The following is a 26,939-nucleotide window of genomic DNA, read 5'->3' as shown; positions in this document are numbered from 1 at the left end:
ATAATACTTTTTGTCCATGGATCTCAAAGCATTTCACAAACATCAAATAAGTCTCATGATACCTTATGAAATAGTTACTAGTATCTCAGTTTTACAGACGTTTACACACAGAAACAGAGACCCCAGTTTTGCAACTCTTATTCACACTGTGTTACTTACATCAGTAGTCTCATTAATTTCAAACAGACTATTTCCATTTGTTAAGGGTTACAGAATACGACCCAGAAACATTAAATGGATTGCCCCAGATCACGAAGCAAATCAGTGGCAAATTCTGGAATAGAATGCAGGTATCCCGAGTACAATCCTTTGCTCTAACTACCAGAACATATTCCCTTCCCTTACTCTGAAGGAGGACTGACTTTAACCACATAATCCAGTAACGCATGCCCTCGAGTATTTTATTCATTTTATAACATGGAAGGTTATGAGAGTACAATAAAATACACAAATTAAAATTTTGAAGAAAGGGTTTTATTATATTCATTCCCACCATGCCACCCACTATTTCTCAATAGAAAAGAGAGAAAATATTGAAATAAACTCAGAAAAAAGCTTCCAATTGGTTGGCTTTTACATATTTTTTCCTCTCTCTTTTATGTATTGTTAGATTGAAAATATTTTGTGGAGTTTTCCTTTACTTTTCCTTAACTTTTCCTCTTGGCCTGGGAAACTGGATACCTCCTCTAAATGTAGATTTTAAAAAATATATATAAAAAACCTATGTAAATTAAAAATGCCTCAGCCCTGAAAGAAGCACACCCAAATGAAGAATATTGCACGATATCTGAAGGATAAGAACAATAGGAATAGCTAGTCAATAAACATTTATCCAATTACTTTGTCTTGTATTCACTACAATGTATTTATAATGAAGTAGAAATGCAAATAGTGTCATCACTATGTGTCCACTGGGAAATAGAACACTACTGCACGTGTGATATCAGAAGATAACAACAGCCAGTCAGTCACAAAAAGCCAGACAGAAATTTGCACTATTATCTTGTACTTTCCCATTGTATCTTGCTATATATTAAGATTGTAAGCCCTGTGGGGAAAGGACTGTCCTTTGTACGTGTGCACAGTGCCTTAACCTGGGGGTTGCATGCAGGTATCAGAAGCAGGTTGCAACCACTCTTGCCTTCTCATATGGTCAATGAGAGGAGGCTCCCAGATAGACAGGAGGAAGTTTCAAGGGGAATCCTGGTAATGAAAAGAATGAGGATCACTGGCCTAGTAGCATAGAGTGCTGAATCATAATTAGGGCCTCTTGTGCCACCACAATAAAAATAAATAAATAAATAAAAGTAATAATGTTTTCACTTTTAATTAGAAATCCAGTGGCCAACAAAATGTTGTTATTGTTGTTCTAGTAGGCTGTCATTTCCTGTACAGGTGTTTGTGATTAGGCATCATTTCATGGTGGATAAACCATTACCAACTGTATAATGTCAGTACTTGCGTATTAACTATTAAGGCTGACAATTTTGCATCTTCTAACACACTGAAATTCCAATCTATCTTAGATATAAGATGGAAATAAGAGATGCAACATTTTGTTTTATTTTTCCTGCAGTTCTCCATTACTCCTGAATTATTTAAGCTCCAAGTTTGCTTTGAAAGCTGTGGGTATTCTTAAAAATAATTAATATCTGGTTAAAATGATGATAATATAAATGAAGGATAGACAAAGTATTTTCTGTAAAAAGATAACATTAATTTGTTTTCCAACATTTACATATAATTTTATAATGGGACAACTACTGTATCAAAATATCACATAAATTTATAGCAAAACAACCTCTTTCTCTAAAAAAATGTCTAATAAAAATCATTTTAAAAGCTAAGGCTGCTAACTGACAACTGACAGCATTACATATCACATCAGTAACAAAACCCCAAGAATTAAAAGCAAATAAACAAATATTTAAGAATATAATAAATCTTACACTGCACTCATATTAAACATACACGTTTTTATAAAGTAAATATCTATATCTAGATAGACAGATATATATTTAATTCCAACAATGTTAGATCAGACCCAAAGATTGTTGGGTTTTTATGTATTTCTTTTTTTAGTTATCTGACTTTGGTAGCTAAATATTTTCTTTTAAGGGACACTGTTAAATGGGAAACTTCATCAGTTATATATATATCAACCGACAGTAGAATTTATAACCTCTGTTTCTTGAAAATATTGTTGTATCAGGAGTTTCATAGGAAATGTTTAAACTGACTGATATATGGAAAATCTGTGTCTATATGTGGACTATTATGTATACATATGGATATGTAGGTTTCTTTTTCTGAAATACTGTAGGTAGCATTTATATTTTGAATTTACTGATGAAAGAATAATATTTATTTTGGGTGAGAGTTTGCATATGTTGTGACAATAAACTTGTCTTTAAACTTAATAAAAATAATAGTTCCAAAGCTCCAAAACACACAGGCTATTGTCTCGTGAGTGAAGGGAATATTGCTGTTGCCTATCAACTATGGAAGAAAATGTAAGTTCTTGCTAAGGGCTTGTCTACATCATGGCACATGTCTCATTTGTATGTGTATGTTTATCTGCTTTAACTTTGTTAATAACTCAAATTGTTAATGTCAAGCTAATAACCCCATGTCAAGGCTGTTATAGTGCTTGAGGAGTGCTTGGTTGGTGAAATCTAATTACAGAATATACAACCAATTGTGGGTTTGTGCCCTGGTTTGTGGCAGTCTGCCCTGAGGTTGGCACCCATATTCATGAGTCATTCCCAGAGCTGGCGCTAGGCATAAGCAGACTAAGCAATTGCTTAGGGCCCCTACCAGCTCAACGGGGCCTGCTATGAATTATTTTTTGGGGGGGGAGGGGGAGGAAGGGGAGGAGACATTCCTGCTTAGGGCCCCCAATGGGCTAGCACTGGCACCGATCACCAGACAGCTTGATACCCACAATTCAAGAAGAATGTTGATAGATTGGAGAGGGTTCAGAGAAGAACCATGAGAATGATTAAAGGATTAGAAAACATGCCTGATAGTGATCTACTCAAGGAGCTCAATCAATGTATTTTAACAAAAAGAAAGTTAAGGGGTTACATTGTCACAGTATGTAAGCACCTACATGGGGAACAAATATTTGACAATGGACTCTTCAGTACAGAAGACAAAGTCTGGAAATTAAAACTAGACAAATTCAGACTGGAAATAAGACATACATTTTTGACAGTGAGGGTAATTAACCATTGAAACAATTTACCAAGGGTTGTGGTGGATTCTCTATCACTGGCACTTTTTAAAATCAACATTGGATGTTTTCTTAAAAAGATGCTCTAGGAATTATTTTGGCAAAGTTCTATGGCCTATGTGATACAGGAGGTCAGACTCAATGATCACAATGATCCCTTCTGGCTTGGAATCTATGAATCTCTCTGCCTCAATTTGCCATGTTTTCTATTCCCTGAAGCAGAACAACACTCTAGAATCCAAACTTGTATTGAAAGTTTTGTTTCTAGTCCTTATAGTTATGAAATAACCTTAAAAATGTAAACAAAGTATAAAACTTCTTGAGTATATAGGCAGCCTGAAAAGATGGTTCTGAGCGGTGTGAACTACTCTATTCTCATCAAATATGGAACCTGAGTGTCAGCATTATTGATGACTGATGCAGCATAACTGATGGTCCTATAGGAGAATCACCTAACTAATGTGTTTTCCCTACAACCTCATATTGCCTTCCATGCCTCTCCAGATGTGAAAAGCCTCAAATCCCCCATACCTAACTATCCAAATTCTGTTTCCCCATCCTCAACAATTTATACAATATATTCCTCATTATGAACATAAATATCTAGTGTATATTGAAAACTGAAAGCATGGAACACCATAAAATAAACAAACAACACAGTGACTATTGTACTGATTGCATTATTCATGTGCACATGTAAATCATAAAAATCTTTCATTTTTAAATGAAGATGCTGCAAAATTTCAAGTCTGCTGCAGATTCCAGGGACCTTGCCACAGACTTTAGGGTCCAGCTTGCCACAACGTACACAAGGCCTGGACTATGCCAAGCAACGTACTGTTGAGTTGGATTGATCTGGAGCTTTTTTTTTTTTTTAAAAATAAATCACAAGTCATACAAAGGATATATATTTTTATTTAAAGCCTAGCTGTTGTGATGAGTCATCTTGAACTCTCTGTCAGATTCCTTGGCAGGTAAATACAATTGGTTTTGTCCAAATTGTGAATGTGTGTGTTTTGGAATATGGGGAAATAAGAAGAACAAAGCAGCATGATCTCATCAAGTTGGTCAATGTACTGCTAATATCTCATTATTTGACAGAAAAGGAGAACATATGTAAAGTTTTTGAGAAACCCAGAGCTCTGCTTTGAAAATTTACCCCCAAATTATAAAACCACTGATTCTAAACCTGCATTGCAATTCTTTCTTTGATTATTATTTTAATGATTAAAGGTGAAACCTGCATAAGGATAAATCTTAAAGATTTTCAGCAATATGAAAAAAGACCTCCCCAGGGTCCAATTTATTTCTACCTACCTCGCTCTACTACTGTAAAGAACGGGAACAAATGAGCACTAATCTAGGCAAATTATCCATGAGCCTGGTCTATAGATCACTCTGAACAGAACAGAATGTGGCTTCCTTTTTGGCATGTGCTACTCGGGGTGGAAAGTACAAAGATAATAATTAACACTGATTTTTGAAACTTCAGCACGCTAGACAGGAGTGTCACACCAAAGGGAGCTGGGAAAGCAAAACAGGGGGAATAAACTAAAGTAACCTAGTGCTATGGAGCTGATGCAAACAACTCATTTATAGGCCAGTGTTGGGATTGCTTTGTTAGGGGTAGGTTTGCCGCAACAGCAGTAGACTCCCAGATCTAATAACGTGCTGTACACCTAAACAAAAGATATGAGATGAAATATTAAAGAGTCAGAAAATAAAATACCAAAGAGAAATAGTTGGTTCCCACAAGTGGACCATTAATGATCTTCTCTGTTTTTGTTCTCTGTGCTCCATTCAGGGATCTAACTCATTATACCCCTAGTATTCTTATTCTGGTTTGCCAGAGCCTTCTATTTATTGGAAATGAACTGATCCTCTACTTTCTATTTGCCAGGAGAAATATACTGTGATAAGCTCTCACCCTCTAGAATACTACTGCCACATGCCCATCACAGAAGTACTTTCTTCAAGTGTAAAACAGTGTGAATCAGTTTTTCTCAAGTGTGAATCAGCAGACTCTTGGCTAAACCTTATACTTGCCTCCCTGCCCCCTACATAAAAAAAATCCGCTGTTGCAGAGCCTAGCTTCGCACACTGTCCCCAGTTTATAGCTGGAAAATCTAAAGTATAGGAAGACTTCACACTGAGTAGTTGGCAGCATTAGGAAGATGCCTTGACACCCATCTCCTGCTCTAGCCACTAGACATACCATCTGCTAACACATGTCAAGGAGGGGTGACCCTATGAAAAACAAAATTATAGAAATGCATATCAGTAGCAACCATATTAAAATATCACTCTGAAATAAAATGGAATAATATTGATCGAAGTATATAGACTAATCCAAATGTACAATTAGATGTCTAGGTGCACACACTAATACCCAATTGGTAGTACTGCACAAAAAGACACTGACAAAATGCTTTGATTGCTGCTATCTTCAAGCAGCAGGGAAGGAAATGGGAGAATGACAGGACAGATAATTATCACCATAACAGAACTGAAAGTTTAACCAACGGCATCAAAACAATCTGTATTAATAAGAAGCATGAGAAAAATAAGTAACCACTACAATCTCTCAGATGTGCCATACAGAATGGCAGTGAATAGCGTGGATGAGTGCTCCATGAAAGCTAAAAGTTTTTTTTGACATAGCACAGTTCTTGTGTGCATTCTTGGTGATATCATCACGGAAAACACAAAGAGGCCACTTCTGAGTTCAAATGGTAGATAACTTTACTAATGAGTTTACACTCTAAATGTTTTAATCTAACACTAAACATAAGCTCTCATTAGCTATAGGGGATTCAGCAAATACCATAACCATCTACTTGTTTAATTTAACTGAGGCTATAGATGTCAGACCTTTGCAAAACGTCAAGTAAAAAGATCAGTTAAGTGTCTCTATCACAGATTAATCATGTCTTTACTTTATTTTATAAGATGTTTTCTGATAAGGATGATTTTCTGAAGCAGCCTTTAAAACCATTTTTTGTGTGTGATGTAAAACAGGGTTATCCCATTTAGACTGCAGAACTGACTGCGCAAAAAAAAAAAAACGTTCTGCCCAGTCCCTTGCCACAGCCATCTGAGATAAGTCAACTGTTCATCTGTCTTCATTCCGCTTGATATCTTCAAGATTTGCATTCCCCCCTTATTTTGTGGCAGTAGCCACCATCACACTTTTGGACAAAGTCAGAGGTGCATCTAATGATTCTAAAGAAGTCTAAATTGGTTTAATTTACCCTTCTGTTAGGGTGTTTTTCCCCTGCTACATCCCTCTTTTCCACCCCCTAAACAAATATATTACATCATCTTAGATCCATTTAGAGAACCAAACTGAGACAGGGTAGTTAAGGGAGTGTAAACAAATGAAGCGTGAATATAAGGGCACTCTAACTGATTCAGTCTCACCACTGCATATATTTCCTATAGTCATTCATAGATGTGCAAAGTAGGTGCAAAACACTGTCCTCAACGCAAGCCGAGCAGAGAATTCAGATTTGGTATCGTTTCACAGGGACGCTGCACAGGTGTAAATTACTACACAAGGTGCAAGGCAGTGGCAAATCAAGCTCACTGAGTATATGATCATTTAATTTGCATGCTTCCAGCTAGCCCACTTTTACAGGTCAATCCTGCAGGGTACTGAGCCCTCTAGCCCCACCCCAGCAAAACACTTAAGCATGTGTTTTATTTAAGCAAGTGAGTAGTCCCAATAACTTCAAGGCAACTACTCACATGGAAACTAGTACCCATTTGCAATGGGAGAAACTGAGGCACAGCTCTGGTATATGACTTGCCCAGTATTATGCAGGACATGTGTGGATAAGACAGGAACAGACCCCACATCTCCTTATTCACAGTCCCATATCTCAGTCACAAAACTGAGACCCCCCTTTACCAAAAACATTGGTAGGTTGCAAAATAGCATGAAGTTCCTTATTTATCAAACCAAAGCAGGTCAGTGTAGAATGATAATTCTTTTCAAAAGTTAATCTACCTGGGATACTTAATGCCTATGTGTAATCAGTAATGAAACATGGGGCCTTTCTCTCTTAGGCCACTGGCTCAAATTTGGCCCTATCTGCAGTTGGTAGGGAAGTCCAGTCACTACCGTCTGATGATTATTTGGTAGGCTGTGTAAAATGAGATGGTGGTCTGACTCCAATTTCTATTGAACAAGTGTCCAAACCACAGTTAGCCTCCTTGTCTTAATCCTCAGCAGAAAAGATGAGGACAAGAATAGGCATTGGAGACTGAAATACCATCTAATTCCCAGAAACTGTCCCAGCATAGCAGGGCTTCTTCTTTGTCGTGTGGCAGAGGTAGATGTAGAGCAACAACTATAATTTTACATTTAGATGGTTAAGCACTGACATTCATGCTCCCCAGCTTGTGCTTGCCAGTTTCTGGACCAGGTTGAGCCTTGTCTTTGTCTTGCTGGCTACCTTCTTTAGGCAGTCATAGAAGGTTAGCGTGTGGTCAAGCTTCATTTTGAGGTAAGTCGGAGTGGGGTCATGTCACACAGTGTTGCTGTAGAAGGTCATTTTCAGGGTGCACTTAGTGTTCCTGTTATCAAGATAGAATGCAGTGACTGTTGTTTTCTGGGGATTTGACTTGAGCTCCATTTCCGAAAATACTCCTCCATGGTGTTTAGGTTCCTGTTTGAGGTGGATTCGATGTTGTTGAAGGTGGCTGCTTGTGTTGCCAGGGCAAGGTCATCCGTATATGCAAATCTGCGTGACTTGGTTGGTGGCATGCCACTCGTGTAGATATTGAAGAGCGTCAGCGTGAGTACTGAACCTTATGGCAGTCCACTGTTGAGGAACTGGGGCAAACTGACTGTCACCCAAATGGACATGTAGCTGCCTATTGCTCAGCATCGTTCACAACAGGCATAGTGTTTTTGAAGCAAAGGATGATCCTTGCAAACTTTAGCATCAAGCCTTTAATCCAAATCGTGTCATAGCAGGGCTGAGGAGCATTAGTGATATGGGAAGACTGGACTGCTTGCTTGTACTTGTCCTGCAAATAGCGGACTATGGTCCCCAGGACTATCAATCTAGCTCTAAATGGATTCTCTGTAACTTGAAGTCTTTATATCAAGATTTGAGTACTTCAGTAACTCAGCAGTGAGTCGTGGGGTTCTGTGGCCTGCAATGTGCACGTGGTCAGACTAGGTGATCACGATGGTGCCTTCTGTCCTTAAAGTCTATGAGTCTAAATATATTTACTAAAAGTTTTAATTTTAAAAAAAATCTGTTCCCTTATATTATGAATGTTTTATTCTCGATTTCCCTCTCTTTTTGGAATGATTACGCAGAACAATCTATTGATTTTTATTAAATTGGGAGATTAAAACATAGAAGGAATTGTGTTCCCCTTATTTATTCATCTCTAGCCTTTCAATGTATTAAATGAAGATACTCAATACACTTTAAAACACAGAACAAAGCAAACAGACTCATTTTCTGTTGGTTTAAAATGAGTTGTACTGGATTGGAAAATTAAAAGCATTTTTATAGTTTTGGGGGATAACTTTGTAGATACAAAAATGCACATTTCTGTTACAATTTTCAGATTAATTGTGTTATCCACTGGCTGTATGCCTTTTCAAAGTAAATATTTTTCTAGCTACATTTAATCCAATAAATTATTAGAAAAAAGGGCACAAAATGGACCGTCTTCACAAATTATTAGGCACAGCCAGGGTTTGTTTGTTTGCTTTTTCATGACAACACATTCCAAAATATAAAACGCATTTCAGCTTGTTATTTTCTGTCTTAGCTGACAAAATGCAGATGGATTATAAACATGAAGAACATGTTAAGCCTATTCATGCCTACAAATAAATATCCAAGCCTTGCACAGCAAACATTAGCAATGACATTGCTATAATTTCCTGATCTAGGTCAAAACTCAGCAGGAAATCTCATTGCCTATTTTTATCCCAGCTCGCTGGAAGTGCTTTACCTTTCTGTTTTCTTGATCAGCACAGCCCTGAAGATTTGTTCCTGGGGAGTCCTCTCTTTTTCATCAGTTGGCTGCACAAAGGGGTGGACAGCGGCCAAGATGAAACCCTGCTGATACAGTTCTTGCAGCTGAGATGGAAGATCATGCAAGGAAGAGAGCCTGATTGCAGAGGATGTTGGTAGCTCAGCTGGGAACAAAAACAAAAAAATTGGTCAATAATCCTAAATTAAACTATCTTTTTTTGTATTGCAGCCTCTTTGGAGATAAGCATGCTTCACACTGATGTGCACCATTACAGCTGATTTACTTGTAGCTGAGGTTTACTTGATTCCAGAATTCTTAACAGATTGTCTAGAAAAAGATGTAATTACTGAATAAATGACTGGTCCAATTAAATGTAAAGGGTCAGACTCACATTAAAATACAAAGCTTGTTGGATTTTTGGTGAATAGGGTGGGACAGGAGGACTTAGTAAGCATGTAGCAGCAGGCACCATTCCAAGTTTCAGGAGACATCATTCTATTCCACTTTAATGATCAGCACCAATGGTCAAAATGTAACACAAGAACAAGGGGACATTCATTAATGAATGTAAATGGTGACAAATTCAAAAGTAATAAAAGGAAGTGCACTTTTTTCACACAATGCACAGACTGAGGAGCTCATTGCCATAGGTTGCCACTGAGGCCAAGATCCTAGCAAGATTAAAAAACAAATGGGTATCTATATGAATAAAAAGAATATCCAGTTATAATACAGGTAATGACAACAAAAAGTTGTGGAATGGTTATTAAATTGTATGGCTCGGGGTTTAAGCCAATCTGTAACTCCTGTAGGTCAAAATGAGATCTAATAAGTGGGATAATCTTCCCACATCCAGTCTACCTACTGCAGATTCTTATACCTTTTTCTGAAGCACCTGGTGCTGGCTACTGTTAAACAGGATCATGGACTAGATGGACCTTGGGTCTGATCCAGTCTGGCAGATCTGATCTTCTCCCAGTAGCACTGCATACTTGAGAAGGTAATCTGTAAAACATTTACAGCAACCTTTCTGCATCTATCAGCCTCGGCCACTCTCCATACCTTTTCAAGTGTTATCTGAAAACACATCTTTCCTCCCTGGCCTTTGCCACTTAAATGATAGCCAAGGGAGAGAGGAATTTTTTTTTTTTAACTATAATGAGCTTAGTTCTGTGAGGCAAGGTGCCAAGTACCCTCAACACCTACTGAAATCAATGAGCGTTGAGAGCACTCAGCTGTTTGCAGGAAGTGTTCCATTCCCTGCAGGATTGGACCGTTGCTATAAACAGCACTGGAAGGGAGTTTTTCTGAAAGATGCGAGTTATGCAAAATAAAGTTGTATTGTATTGCATTTCCCAGCAGATTGTGTGGCTACCTTTTATGAATAACGAAAGAAGTTATCAAAAACATACATATTCAACACCAATAATAGTGAGGAATAATTTAAATAATAATAGGGTAGCTGTGCCTTATATGGCTGATACAGTTTTCCTTAACATATAAGAACATGTTCCAGACAAGGATAATGAAGCTTTCGATTGAAGGCTATCTGACACCGTTTTTTATTATTTGTGTAAATAAAGAGAGAAACTTAAGAAATGCATATGGTGACAGATTCTACAGCTCTGACATCTATAACAGCACACAAATCACTTGGGATTCATAAAAAGAGCTATCCAATAAATAATGTATAGTAAATATAAATAATCAAGTAGACTGTTAATTATATTGGTCCTGCTAGGGAGCAAACTCTACTTGTGTGCTGTTCAAAACGCCTACTTCCTCTGGAGGGCTCTCTCTTCCACTTCTGCTAATAACTATTCACTGTCAGCCCTGGAGTATACTCGGAGTAATGATATTAATAAAAAGAAAACATAGGCTGAAATATCTTTCTAACAGTGAAATCTATCAGGATTGTTCCCCAGTCTCCCTAAGGGACTGGTGGAAGCCCTATTGTCTGAAACATTTTGAACTGACCTGGACAAACCACTGGAACATACACAGTAGAGAACAATGCCACACTTGCCAGAGGACAATAAAAAGAGCTAGGCTATCCAGTGGTTCTCAACCTTGCCAGACTACTGTACCCCTTTCAGGAGTCTGATTTGTCTTGCATACCCTGAAGTTACACTTCACCTAAAAACTGCTTTCTTACAAAATCAGACATAAAAATACAAAAGTGTCACAGCACACTAGTACTGACAAGTTGCTTACTTTCTCCTTTTTACCAGATAATTATAAAATAAATCAATTGGAATATAAATATTGTACTTACATTTCAGTGTGATACTTGAGCCTATTTTTCACTCGTGAGCCATGTCTGAAACCAGCTCCCAGGCAGCTGGGCTGAAGCCTGAGCCCAGCTGTCCGGGGCTGAAGCATGTAACTTAGCTTTGCGGGGCCTCCTGTGGCATGGAGCCACAGGCAACAACCCTGCTTACCATCCCCTAATGCTGGATGTGCACTTCTGACCCCCCTAAACCTGATCCTCAACCCCCCCTAGGATTGAAACCCCAAAGTAAGAAACACTGATCTGAATACCCCCTGGAAGACCTCTGCATAACCCCAGTGGTATATGTACCACTGGTTGAGAACCACTGATCTAGTCCACCACTATATTCTGAGATATCAAACTAACCACCAGAACATTTCTGCTGAAATATTGTCAGTTAAAGTTGACATTAATTTGTCATTAGTAGACTTCAGAGTTAATAACCTAAAGCAATGAACAGGGGTGATTTCACTTTTCAGAGCTATTGTTTAAGGCACTTTGCAGATTCAGGATGACAACACTGTATCAGTTCTTATTTGGAAGGTTATCGTATTTGCTTCTAGAAGGGCTACACTTTTTAAAAAAATAGAATTTAAATCCTGAAATAGGTTGTGGGGCATCCAAGAAGGTCCATAACGGTGTTCTACCCTGCATTAACTCTCTTCAGGTCTTGGACCTTGTTCAGTCACAAACCTCCAAGAAATGGGACCATAATCCCTCAACTTTTCATACTTATCTTTTAATTGGTGCACACTGTAACCTTTTATTACCACTGAGATTTGAATACTATTCAATTATGTTAATTTTGTTTGCTGGCTTCCAGTTTGTTTGGGGGGGGGGGGAGGAGTTATTTCATTTTATTTTTTTTGAGGGCTCATACTTGTCTTGGGGAAGGACACTGAATGTGTCTTTACTGATGTCTGGATTATTCTGCATACACCCTAAAAGAAAGATATGGGGATCTAGTAGAAGGTCAGCACATAAGTAGTAGACAGTTGCCTAATTACTTCCTCCCAAAATCCAAATCTGATGGGAAAATGTCAAAGCATATGTACTGATGCCCCAAGACAAGCACTTTTAAAATCCTTAGTATTATTTCCATCTATCTTAACACTCTCATAGGGCCTCATCATAGGGCCCAATTAAAGTCAATAGAAAAATTTCTACTGACTTCAATATCAGACAGCAATCAGACAGCACTTTTCACCTGTAGATCTCAAAGCATTTTACAAAAGAAGGGAAGTATGATTTATCCCCATTTTAAAGATGAGGAAACTGAAGCTGTGACATAAAGTGACTTACCCAAGGCCATACAGCAGGTCAGTAGCAGAGCAAACCTTTCCCAAATTCCAGTATTTATCATAATTAAGATAGTAAATTAAGATGGCAAACCTGTGTATTCTGCCAAAGGTCCAGTAAATTCTGAACAGGTTTTTCTGTTGTATCAATCTTGGTTTTAAAGTGACTGTAGCGCTACTAACATTTTTGTAAATTCGGCTCCACATTTCCACATTTATTGTTACATTTCACATCCTGACCTCAGTGTTTTCTCTGTTTATTCTGTTTAGGTTTAGACGAGAATGTGAGAAGCTTGTAAATGACAGATGCTGTGTTTTTCAATTTAGCTAAAGTTGAAAGTAGAAACAGAAGTATAGGGTGTGTTTGGAATTAATTCCCAGGCAAATTAGGTTGCTGCTTGACTGATAATTGAAGCTGCACATATTTCCAGCAATACTCATTACCAACTGATTAAACAGTTTCTTACAGATCCTACTGAAGGAAAAGAACATTCCCCCATGAAACAACTGACATCCATAAGGGCCATGAGTTTCCTGGGGTCAACAACTCTGGTGATAGCCCATAAATTCTTTATCGCTAATAGGAGAGGAGGGGAGAGATTTCAAAATGTCTCCCTCCTGCAGAGAAACGCAGGAAGGAGGCAGAGGGGACAAAGAATTCTAGAGGGTGAGCCATAAAAAATGTAAAGGGGATTGTCCCTTCAGTTGCTAGGGCCTATTTGAGGGGCAGCACAAAGAGGAGGTACAACTTCACTGCTTCATAGACCCTGAGATCCACAGGGGAGAGAAGGCTGAGAATCACAGATGAAGAGGCAGTTAGGAGACTCCTTGGAGCTGTTTTGATGGCCTCCTCTTCTTCAGCCAGCACAGCTCTTTCTGGAATAATGCTACCATTTGATAAACCCTTTGTGGCTGCGAAGTAGCAGCTGGGCAAGGGAATCCACAGAAATCAACGCTGCTTCAAACAGCATTAACTTCCTCTTGGAATTTGAAACAGAACTCTGAAAGGCTAGGAAGGGATGGACCCACAGAAAGCAACCAGTCCACAGTTCCAGCTCCTTCTTCCCCAAAATCTTGCAAAGCCTAGTCCCTGCAGAGCAGTTTCTAACAAGTTCTTAAATTCTTAGTGGGTAGATGACGCCACAAAACTGCAACTCCCCTACTGTCCTGCAGAGTCCATTCGATCTTGGTCTCCTCTGCTTGCTGTACCAGAAAGGAGAATTTGGACTTCTTTATTTATTTGTTAGCTTTATCCAAAGCGATCTCCCAGAAGCCATGGAGAGATATGGAGAGTATTTACTTTGGCAGCACTGTCTTCCTATTTTCATAGGAAGTGGTACTGATGATGTCCAAAGCTCACTAGTGTTCACCCGCTTAGGACTATCCTGGGTCTTGTCCCTGAACCCTGATCTGTTCCAAAAAAACAATGGCCTAAATCCACAAAAGGGACTTAGACTTTGCCTAGGGAACTTTAATTGTAGAAACTCAGGCACCAAGGGACTTTGGGCACCTACAGAATTAGATGGTAGCTGAGCGGGGGTTTTTATGATCTCAGTGGTGCCTAAAAGTTGGTGTGACAGACAGCTGGCCAATATCCCTTTAGCCAGCTCTCTGTCATGCTAGCCCTGATTGGGGCAGTGGAAACAGCTGTGCACCCAATTAACCAGGGGCTATAAACAGGCCCAGGTGAAGGAAGAAGCCAGGGAGTGGAAGGGGAGTAGAGGCTCGCCCACGCCACCAAATTGTATGTGTCAAGAAGGTGGTGGGACTGCACATTGTAAATAAACTGCATTGGATTGCTGAACAAGCGAGTCTTGGAGTCATTTGTGACAAAGAGGGTGGCTGAAGCAGAGGGGCACTGGCAGAGAACCCTTACAGTTGGATTTAGGAGCTTAACATAGCAGTTAGACACAGGGCCGGTGCAACCACTAGGCAAACTGGGCGGTTGCCTAGAATGGCAAAATTTGGGGGGTGGCAAAAAACTGAATGAACTATTCATGAAACTACATAAGTAAATAAACAGGCTTCAGCAGTGGGAATGAAAGGTCAGTGCGAATGTACAATCAGTATCATAACATTCTCTTTCATATAAAATAAATCTAATTATAAATGCAGAATTTTTATTCATAATAATGCCCAATATTCATTTTTGAAAGTTAATTGGGGGGGGCAGCGCAAGGCTGAAGGTTCGCCTAGGGCACCTAATACTCTTGCTCCAGCTCTGGTTGGACACTCAAGTCTTTTTGTGGTTCTGGGCCAATGTTGTTAAATACTGCTGTTCACTTAAGGACTCCATAACTCCTGGAATTAAGCCAAAATACCTCTACCAGTTGTGCTATGGTCCATGTTGAGATAAGCAGATGCATCCTTCATCAGATATTGAGAGAGAATATTACAAATGCAGTAAGATGTTCTACTTGTATCAAACAATTAGATTGGGATAATTCTGGGAAGCTGCAGTCTACATCTTTCACAAATAAGAAATATAAGGAAATTCTGTAAAATAAAGCATCAGTTGTCCTAAGCCATGATTAAGAAGACAATCATCATATAAATATATTAAACTTTTCACATTATACGAATATTTCCTTAACAAAATCTGAAAATAAAATGTTTTCCCTGTGAATTTTAACCTTTCCCATTTGACTAGGAGTAATGTCCCCTCTCCATACCTTATGTTTCTAATACAGCTAAAGCAAACATTATTCTTGTTTTCTTACTACTAGTGCAATGACACAATCAAGGAAATCAACATAGCCCTGGGAACAGCATTTGTTAGTTAACCGCAAGAGTTGTATTTATTTAATCTCTCTACAAGTATTCTGTTTAATTTTTTTAAGACAGTTGGAAAACTAGAGGATATGCTCCAACCAGATCAGAACATTTTTAAGACAGGTGAAATTTACAGCCTCAACTTCTTAGCACTGCCACTTTAAAAAATAAAAAGGAGAATGGGCATAGTGCTTCACTATAAGCTTTAATAACCTATGTTACAGGATTTTTCTTTCCAGAAACAGTTTATTAATTTATTTTACTTAATGTGACTTTGGGTCTTTAACTTTTAACATACTTCTCTGATTATGCTTTTTAGCCCTTGGACACAGTCACCCACAGCTGCTACCGGTTGATTTATCCCATGAGGACAATGGCACTGCTGATCAAATTTGTTGCATACATTTTTTTTTATTTTTTGGACCCATTTTAAGTCATTTCCCTCATACACAAGTTTTCATGTCTGCAGTAATCCTCATCATTTTAGGCAATTGTTACGAAATCCCTAAAGATCTAGATAGCTGCACTGTGAGTAGTGTGATGCAAGTTAAAATGGTCTATTTAGAATTTTTTATGAAAAAAGGCAAAAAAAAAAAAAAACATTTAAAAAGAAATATGTATAGGCAGGATTTACATATATCTTTTCTGTTATGTGGTGCAAAGGCATGCAGTCCATAGCAGCATATGCCTAAAACATAGTGCACACTTGGTGCATAAGATGAAAACAGGAAAGGTAATGCTCCACTACTATGGCAGTAAAGCACAAAGTCAGCATAGGTTGAAGTTGCTAGAACTGGGGGAGAAATTGTTTTTTGCAGAAAAACCCATAGTTCAGGAAAAGAATCATGAAAATCTTTACTCAGATCAGGAAAAAAAAATTAGTTTTTTCCTAAGCCAAATCAGCTTAAGTCTGACCACAAAGCATGCCCAGCTTCGTTTTAGAGGAAAATCCTAATAACTACCTGCATTGCATTAGATAGATAAATATTTACTAGGAAATTTTAAATAATTTTCAAAGAAGCTTGTATTTGTCACTGCTTCAGTTCTGCCCTTAGTGAAGGGGGCCATGTTCTCTCTCTCAGCAGGGATTTCTACTCTAGACTCTTAAGATCCCCTCCTGTGTAAAAATGCACAACAGTGGAATACTTCCATGAAAAACTGCTGTGAAGGACGGTGAATAGTATCACTGTATCGTCCCTTGCACCACAATGCCGGTGGGCAATGTAGGTGGGCTAGAAGATGTGGACATACAAGTCACTGAGAGCCAACCCCACTGATCCCTGAGAAGATGCTGAGAGGGTTATCCTCTATGTGCCTCTCAATCACCCCTGCCCCTGACCAGCTCCCTTGCTACCCAGTCATTTATTCCTGAGGTACTGCTGTGTTTAGTGACCCTTCTGAGGGGAGAGGGGAGTATACAGAGCTGCAGAGAGGAGTTAATGGGCTCTGAGCAGCATTGTTTTTTAAATGCAGACATGAGGCCACATTAGGAGGGGAAACATGAGGCTCACTATTCCCTGACCTTTCCCCACTGTTCGTTAGTCATCCCCCCTTTTTCTGCCCAACCACCACACAGTTTCTGCAGACAGGACATTGGCAGCTACTTGAAGGAACTACTCACAGAGCCTCACTCCCACTTCATATCTGGCCCTAACCTCATTTCTGCAGGATTAAGGTGGGGAGTACATACTCTTTAGTGATAGAGCTGTGGTTTTCAACCTGTCATTTGGGGACCTCTGGGAGTCCACAGATTGTCTAAAACGAGTCCGCGAAAAGTTGATGTTACCATAGAACAGTGGTTTTCAACCTGTGGTCTGCAGATTGTCTAAGATTTCCAAAGGGGTCTGTATCTCCATTTGAAATTTTTTAGGGGTCCACAAATGAAAGAAGGTTGAAAACCATTATGATAGAGCATTGACCTTCCTAGCAGTAATAGCATGCTATAATGAAACAGCATAGGCCTGAAAGGGTCAATTTTCCCTCCTATAAATTAGTTTGAAAGCTGTTGTAATGCAAGTACTGTATTTTTCACTGGTTAATTTAACAGTTGGTTTTGAACAATTAAAGGGGTCACCATCACCATTCCCTCCAACAATTAACATTTAATAAATCCAATTTGTTATTCTGAAGAGGAGTGGTCAAGAAAGCTATATTTGAACATGATCAAAATATTGATACACTCTGGGGCCCTTATCCCACACGATTAAAGCCAACAAGAGCTTTGTCATTGACCTCAATGAGTGTAAGATCAAGCTATAAATGCCAGTTGCAAGCAAAAAGAAACAGTTGCCCATTGCAAACAAAGTTTTATCACGTTATATATGCCAAAGCTGAACTTTCTTTGGCACAACATTGTTTGTCTGCATTGTTTTGCCATACAATCAGGTTGGTGTTGTCTTAACTGTTAAAAGCATTTCGTCATTAAGGCTGCAAATAGGTTCTTATCAAAAGCAATGAAGGTGTCAAAGAATCACAATATATCATGGAATTTGCTTCACAGGTAAATAATAACGATAAAATGGTTAGTACAACTTGGGGGAAAACGAAGCAGTAAACACATTTCCCATGGATACTTGTGTCTGGATAGCATTGTAAAATAATAAAAATAATAATAAAAATTCCTAAGAATTCTTGAACTGAAAGCAAGATAAACATCACTGACTGAAATGCTAAACTAATTAGACTTACAGAAAAAAGATGTCTCTGACACTATGCTGTTTGGATTTAATCATTTGAGATATCATTTAATCATATTCAAATGCAACTTATGAGTTGAGCCCAATGAGGTTTTAAAGTAATATTTAATAAACTTACATCATGAACTTTTTATTAATTATTTATTTATTATTAATTATTATTTTAAGGAGATGGGAATGGAGAGCATGGAGATTCCAAAATTCTGAAGAACCTTCAAGCAAAAAAAATCTCAAAGCAGAGTTCAGCCTCCTTCATAGTCAGGCAAGAGACTGGTTGTTAATATTTCATGCAGTTTTCTTGATTTATTATGTTAAGTGACATTCTCAGTAGTTGTTCTTTTGACTTTGAAGGATAGTATAATATATATTCCCATCAAAGAAAAAAGTGATGAATATGCAAGAGAAATCTGGAAACCTGCAAGATGGAATGCTCAATAAGCTCTTCATGCTTGCTTTTATGACAATAAGGAATAAAGTGTTAAATTAAACAAAAGTATTCAAAGGCAAAATCATAGTATCTCAAGAAGGCAAGAACTGAGCATAAAGGACACTTTTAAAAATAAATATTCATTCCTCTGTTACCTCCAGGAAATAACGGAGACATCATTATTCAAATCTAGAAAGTGTTCTGATTACCCATCAAAATGTAATTAGATAAGACAGTAAAGTACCACATCAGAAGACTATATGTATTCTCAGTGGTGTAGGATGTGCCTTGTACAATTGTATAATTTCTGCATAACTTGTTTTCTTTCACTAGCGCCTATTCTTACAGTTTCTGACCAGAAGGATGAGTTTATCAGGGACATAGTAGCTGCTCCAAAAATATATTGGACACTGGCTGGGCTGGTTTTTATTTTTTAAGAGAAACTGAGAAATCCAGCTGAGGCTCCTACCTGTAACTATCCACAGCCTGTCAGACAGCTTCTATTCAATGCATATGCCCCACTAATTATGCTGGTATGACTCACACCTTCATCTGACACTGGCAGGGGCACAGAGAAAGCAGGAATGCAAAGTGGAGGCAGGTCTAATACACCAGGGCAGGGCAAAGGGAGAAGCAAAAAGGAGGAAGGACAACGGGCTTGAGTTAAAAAGTAGTCAGTGGGCTTTTTATGCCCCATGTACCCTGTGTACAGCATTTTGCCATGAAACTGCCTCCAACGATTAGTAGTAAATCAAACTTCTTTGGACCCATCATGGGAAACAGGTGATAGGCTGGGCTGAAGTAGTCCTAACATATATCCATCCATTTCCACTATTGAAAAAGCTGTTGCTTCCATATCTTCTGCCTGTACTGAATTGCATTTAAGATTTATGACCCATGAACTTGGAAGAATGGGGGTGCTCCAGACCAGGTGCAGGGGCATAGCACCTCAGTGCAGATGACCATGGCCTTCAGCAGATGTAGGAGGATCTGTAGGGTTCGGAGGATAGACTCACTGTTTGCTCTGCAGCGTGGGAAGAGCTCAACCCCATCCCTCCAACAGTAGAATTCATAGAAAGCTCTGCGAAGGGAATTTTGTGGTTTTGTCCCTTCCCACATAACAGCCTGCAGAAGGGGATTATTTGCTCCCATTGCCCAAGTTGATGGGGAGTTTTTCCTCACATAAGGACTACAGAACCAGACATGTGGAGGCAGAAGGATAATTTACATGCCACACATTAAATTGAAGTCTAATTGTGTTTAAACTGAAGAAACTGTTCAAAATTAGAACATTCCATCCATGTACAAATATGGTCCCCATAAACTGGAGAAGGTGGGTAAAGTGGCATACTGAGTTATGGGGTGAGTGCTGGTCATGTTACTAAAAGCTACTTAGCCACAGGTTCACCCAATACACCCCACTCATTTCAAGATTTCAATATCTTTAGAAAGGAATATAGGAATTGTCATATTGGCTCACACCAGTGATCTGACAAGTCTCATCCTGTCATAGCCTGTGGCTATTACCAGGTGCTTTAAAGTAAGATTCAAGAGACCCAACAATTATGAAATAATTTACCAACTGAAGAGGTTTCTTCCAAAATCAGGTAATCTGTGGTGCCTTGACCTGAGAGGGTTGATCACCTTATTATTTTGTATTCCCTTGCTAATGTAAGAGCACGTTCTTCTTCAGATACATGTCTTCTCATCTGGGCACGTTTCTTGAAGTTGACTCAGAGAAAATATCATGTCTATAGTTGATCTTCCAGCCCTGAATCCACACTGGGATTCAGGGTAGACATGATTTGCCAGCTGGCGTAGGTGACTAAGATGATTTCTGCGAAAGCTTTTCCTGCTACACAGTAGCAAGATACCCCTAGAGTTGTTATAATCGCCCTTTTTGCCTTTGTTTTTATGCAGAGTGATGTTTGCATCACGCATCTCTTGTGGCATTTCACCCTCTTTCCAGCATTTAAGTAGCAACTGCTAGAGATATGGTGGTAGGCTCTCTTTTCCACACTTGAGAATTTCTCTGGGATGCTATCTTTTCCAGGAGCCTTGCCACTTGATAGGAAATCAATGGCGTTGCTCAGCTCTTCTACAGTGGGCTCCACATCTAGCTCTGGCATGACCTGTAGAGTTGGTGTTTGATCCAGTGATTCACTGGTGATATTCGTTTCTTGTGCAAATAACTCTGAATAATGGGGAGTAAAAACTTTCCAGGTACATGGAAAGCATATCAAAATTAATCACTGTACATAGGTCCACAAAGGCAAACCAAAGCATTTGACACAGTCAGCAGAGCAGGTCTATTTGCAATACTAGAAAAAATAGGATTTCCATCAACCTTGTTAAGTCTTATATGTTCATTTCTTGACAACATGAAAGCGAATGTCCAGTTTCACAGGTCTACTTCAGACAGCTTTGTGATGAAAAGCAGAGTGAAGCAAGGCTGTGTTCTTGCCCCTACACTCTTTAGAATCATCTTCTTGATACTCCTGAACTGTGTGTTTAAGAATGTGAAAGAAAAGGAGTGTTTCTCCACACAAAATTGGATGGGGAACTCTTCAATCTCTCATGACTTAAGGCAAAGACTAAAGTAAAAAAGGTGCTAATCAGGGAACTTTTATTTGCTGATGATGCTGCCCTTATAGCTCACAATGAAGATCTACTACAAGAACTCATGGACTGCCTTTCAAGTGCTTGTCAGGCATTTGCTCTCACATCAGCATTAAGAAAACAGTTGTATTAGGACAGGGGGTTCCATAAGATCCTTTAATTACCTTAAATGCAAACCAGGTACAAGTAGTCCAAAAATTCAGCTACTTAGGTTCTACAGTGACTACCAACCTTGCACTGGATGAAGAACTAAATGTTGGCACTGGAAAGGCTGCTGCCACCTTTAGTAGACTAAAACCTGGTTTACACTGACCGGCATATTCAGCAGCAGTGACGGAAGCGACGTAGTTTGCGTAATTCACGCTGACTTACTAAATCCTCTTCTGCGTACCATCTCCGCTATGCTGCACTCACAGGAAACGCATACCCATACGCTTTTTTGGAGGTGGTTTTATTGAATCGACTTCCGGATCGAGTGTGTCTTCACTGCTGCTCAATTGAACCAGAAAAATCAATCTGACGGCGATGAGTTTGCCACCGTCAGTGTATTCATAGCCTAACTAAAAGAGCATGGAACAACTCAAAGCTTACTATCAAGACGAAAATGCTAGTGTATCAACCTTGCATCCTAGCACTCTTGGGTATGGTGGGAAACCATGGACAACTTACACCCATCAGCAGAAAAGATTATACAGTTTCCAGTTATGCTGTTTACGCTGTATACTCAACATCAAATGGCAAGATAAAGTTATCAAACCAGAGGTTCTTCAAAGGGCAAATGTACCAAAGGTGACAGCCCTGCTCAAGCAAAGATGACTGAGCCTTCTGAGCAGGTTGGAAGATGGATGTATACCTGAGGACATACTATATGAGAAGCTATCAGAGGCAACAACAACAGGACATTCCAAGCTTCGCTATAAAGACACATGCAAGTGAGATATGCAGGAATTGGAAGTGATCCTGATCAAAGAGAAACCTTGGCAAGTGATCATAACAAGTGGCACCATTGTCTCCATCAGAGCATCAAAGTCCATCAAAGGCATCAAAGCTGGCTCCTACAGCTTGAAGAGAAAAGAGCTTGTAGGAAGCAAGCAGCTCCCAACCAAGACATATATTTGCAATAACTGCCAAATATTATGCAAATCTGATATTGGACTATTTAGTCACATGAGACATTGCAAACCATCTACATCATAGTCTACATTTTCCACCGTCTCTTGCAGAAGAAGGATGCCAATCATCTGGGCATATTACACTTTTTCTTTTCTTTGTTTTCTGACTCCTTTTGATATGCTTTCTATGTACCTGGCAAGCTTTTACTCCACTTTCTAATGCTAGTGAAGACAATGGGGAAACAAAATGAGAATCTTTCTACATCTAAATTAACCAAGTTTGGCCCAAGACAGATGTTTAATAATATCATGAGCATATTTGTACCAAGTGTACACATACTACAGCTTTAAAATAGACTGTTTTTATTGCATTCTATAGTAAATGAGATCTCCTCCAAAAAGGAATGTACAACTTTCGAGAGCCTCTTATGTATTATCACTGAACTCTATTGTCCTTAAAATGTGCTATCTTGTAACTGTTTGAGGAGTTAAAAAGGTACAAAGAACACTGCAACAAACTACACATTTCTATCCAAACCAACAAAATAATTTGGGATTATTGTTTTTTCTTAAACAAGCACAGAGGAACAAAGCAGGTTACGTGCATTATATTATGAGGTATTTTTTCCATACTTCACAAAATAATAGTACATAGAAATCTGACTGAAGCTTCAAGGGCAGTTTCCAAGAGGTAACAAGAGAATTTCAAATTATTTATGAAAAAGGGGGGGAGAGAGACAGAAGTCAACAGCAGTTTGAGTTAAAAGCAGGATTTGACCCTTTACCTTTAGAAAGTACATTTATTGGTGTTAGTTTTCATGGTGCACTTAAAATGATAATTGAAGATAAGGCTTGGCCTAGCAGAGGCAAACAAAAGGGTAACATTGCCACCCAGGTATTACAGCACTTCATTGTTGCCAAGAGAAGCTATTAGGAAATTAGACAGGAAACTTAAAAGATTGCATTAAATTAATGCAGGCTCCATTACAGAGATCTAAATTCTCCAACAGCACATCCACTCACCCCTAGTAGAGAACTTTGGATTTATCAACGTAATCTGTGTCTCACAAGCCAACTTGTGCAACAGAGGATTGATAGCCTCCAGGGAAACCACAATCCTTTTGGCACAATATGCCTGTATATTTTATACGGACTGTAAGGTGCTACATAAAAAAAAAGGGACATGTGCCTGTATAAATGTTTCAGGGTTTCGTACAAATGTTACCTGCTGGTTTGTTTCCTTTCACATTAAATATCCACAGTTTCATATATATTTCCTCCTCAATTTTTTTTTTCTTCAGTGCAATTTAGAAAATTTACAATGATACTGGTACTATGTGCTAAGTTTAGGGTATTGTTTAATGTTAGGTCTTTTTAATCCAATCCTATTACTACTACCAATTAATTTCCCTGTTTCAAATGTTCTTGTTTCTCAATTGCATGTACTTATAACATTCTTTCTTCTGTATAGGCAATGGTACTTACCAACCACTTAGTATTTTAATTAGATGAAATAAGTTACAGCAGTCATGTTCATCTTTTCATTTTAGTTGGTTTAAAATATTTCAGTTTTTAGATAACTTTCTTCTCTATTTCTAGATTTATTCACATTTTTCATTTGATTGGAAACATTTAATTCAAAGTATAATTTTCTGATGTGCTTTCAAATCAAATTATTTTATTAGGGCAAACTTGTATGATTTCTTATAAAAGTAAATTGCTTGTTTCATTTTTAGTAGAGATATTAAATAGTCATAGGTTATACAGTCAGCAGTATTTGGATAGAGTATGCATTCTGCATTGTACAACTAAGAAAGCAGTTTTATTTAAAGACCTGTAAACTGGATTTTGCCCCCCACATTAGGTTTTGTTTACAAAAGGGAGAGGGGATTGGGTTTGATGAAATCTAATATGAACAGATACACGTTCATGGGAAGAAGGAATTAAATTTAGAGAAAACTAAGGTTGGTGGTCTTTTGATTTTTAAAAAACATTCCCCTGCAGTGATGTGAATACAAACAATATCATGGGCTTGTGCATGTGAACCCTGAATACAGTGCTGGCTGTAAATTATGGGTCAGTTTCACGTTGTTTATCTAGTTTCATACAAGTTTCCACACAGAGTGAAATGCAAAATAGGGGGGGCGGGGCACAAAAAGGTGAAACCTAAGTTAGATTTTTCTTCTTTTAAAGTAATTCCAGCTGGTTTGAAAATTGTGATGGAAAACAAATGAATTTTTTCAATTTTTTTTTTCAAATTTCCTCCTTATCCCTATTCCTTTTTCTGACTAGCTGTATTACTAGGTGTATTCTCCCGTACGTGGGAAGAGCCCATGTTAGGGGCTGGGTGTGAGTTTCTTTTTGAAGTTTCTTTTTTATTGTTGTGTCAGAGGAGCAGATTTACTTCCACTCTCTCGTTGGCTGGCCTGTGGAGCCCTACTACCTTCACACAGTGGCCGGGATTGCCTCCTAATCCCAGCAGTTAGCTGCTAATGGAAGTCCTCCCTGTAGCTACATAGCAGCACAAGAGGAAGTGATCCAACTGGAGTTAATACTGATCAAATATTTGCAGGAGCACTTGTCATGAAATGGCTACTCCCCTCACTCAGTTCCTTCTATCTACAAATCCTCATGGAGCCCTGGCTCCCAGGGTGTTGTCCCACAGAGGTTTCTGTAGGTCTATGTAGGAAAAGGCAAAAACATAGTGGTAATGATTCCTCCCATGCCACTTCCCCAGCAGATTCTGGTGGGGTTGGCATGTTAAAGTAGAGGGGGAAACAGAGCCCAGGATTTTTATGATAACAATACAAACTCAAATTAATTCCAGAAAACATCAAGCTAGTAGAGAAAGAATAGATCCAACACATTTTGGACTAAAACTAGGCAATTGTTTCTTTTAGGATCATGGCAGGGGTAGACTACATCCATAATGACCAATAGCTGCATTAGAAACACATGTTCTTGGATGTGCCTAGGGTTGCCAACCCTCCAGGATTGTCCTGATGTCTTCAAGAATAAAGATTAATCTTTAATTAAAGACTGTCATATGATGAAACCTCCAGGAATATATCCAACCAAAATTGGCAACCCTAAGTGCCTACCCTTTTTAGAATAGAGGTTGGTTACAGACATTATGTAACTTATTAGTAAATTACTTACACTATGTTGAAACAAAGCCCTTATGATGCCTACTACTATTTTATACAGCAATTTCTCCCCACATTGTTACTAAAATAAACTTACACAACTAAAACACTTAGAGTCAAAGCCTGAACCCTTAATTCATGCAAAACTCCTACAGAATGGTCTCCAGGATTTTGCCCTTTATCTTTAGCAGTGTATTTATCAGGGTTAAGGTTTTCATAGTACAGTACACTGAAAATGACAATCAGGGCAAAGGCTATGGCCCAGGATTGGCAGCTGAGAGAGATATGTCACCACCAATGATTATGTACCACATCATATCCAAGTTGGCAGGAGAACCTGTTAGAGAACCAGAGTAGTGGAAAAGGCACTTAAATGTTAGCAAAGCACTTCCCAAGAGTACCATTTTGGTTTTTTTGAGCAAGCCAGCCAGAGCAGGGGTGATGGATTCACTAGGGAAAAATAAGCTTGTGTTGGCAGAAAAATTGCTTTTCTTTTTTCTTGCTTAATGCAACTCTTGCTGTTGTCCTCCAGAATTTGAACTTCTACTCCCATCTGCAGAAAAATGTGACCATTTTAATTTGTGTGTGAATAATTCTCAGAGATATATTGGTAGTTTGCAAGTCTGTTGGAAAACCACCTCAAACTCTAAACATGGGTCATAGCAGCATGGTAACAAACTCCAGCACTAGAGAATAAAACTGGACTGCATAAACAAAGAAGAGGTTAGTGCTGACAGATCAAAAACAGATATCTGGACTATTTTTAGTGATTATGCTAGCTAAGAATAATAGCGCATTTCTCCAAAATGTCTGATGAGAAAACAGAAGTTTAAACATCATTGCTTTGCACAGTCAAGAGTCCCTCTGATTCTTTCAAAAACAGTGCAATGTGTAAACATACTTTCTAGAAATAAAAATGCAAGTAGCAGAGACATCTTGCCTTCAAAGCTGCCAGAGAATCAGTTAATGGTGTTATAATCTTATTCCAAAGTAATAGATGTACATAATAAGGACATAACGGATGTCCCATCCAACAGGGATAGGATTCTACTGCACTATGAAGACAGTAATCATGAAACATCATGGAGTCTATCTTAATAGGATATAAACCTCTTCTTCACCCCCTGAGATTTTCAGTCTCTTACCATCCTTTATGACAATTAGTGGCACAGAAATTTGTTTTATAACCCCACCTCCTGCTATCATTTAAAAAAAATTTAAAAAGTCAGATTCTCAGTTCTCCCAATAAATAGGTTAAAGGGGCTTTAAAGACAGCAGGATACCACAGCATAAGTGGTCTCCCCAACCAGTGTAGAAGCAATGCAACAACCCAACACTATGGAATAGTATGGAATA

At 38.6% G+C, this 26,939-nt stretch overlaps 1 protein-coding gene across 7 annotated transcripts in view; it reads right to left on the bottom strand.

Annotated features, from left to right (window-relative positions):
* RFTN1 (raftlin, lipid raft linker 1) overlaps positions 1-26,939 on the bottom strand; it is a 110,863-nt gene that overhangs the window by 59,026 nt on the left and 24,898 nt on the right. For all 7 annotated transcript variants that reach the window (XM_067561953.1, XM_067561954.1, XM_067561955.1 and 4 more), the window contains one exon: positions 9,218-9,404. In XM_067561953.1, coding sequence (XP_067418054.1) covers positions 9,218-9,404 — 187 coding nt within the window. The remainder of the gene's footprint in view (positions 1-9,217; positions 9,405-26,939) is intronic.

Source organism: Emydura macquarii, unplaced genomic scaffold (genome assembly GCF_026122565.2).
Source record: "Emydura macquarii macquarii isolate MOO-44397 ecotype Brisbane River unplaced genomic scaffold, CSIRO-AGI_Emac_v2 contig_2422, whole genome shotgun sequence".
Lineage (NCBI taxonomy): Eukaryota > Metazoa > Chordata > Testudines > Chelidae > Emydura > Emydura macquarii.
This window is presented reverse-complemented; position numbering and strand designations above follow the sequence as displayed.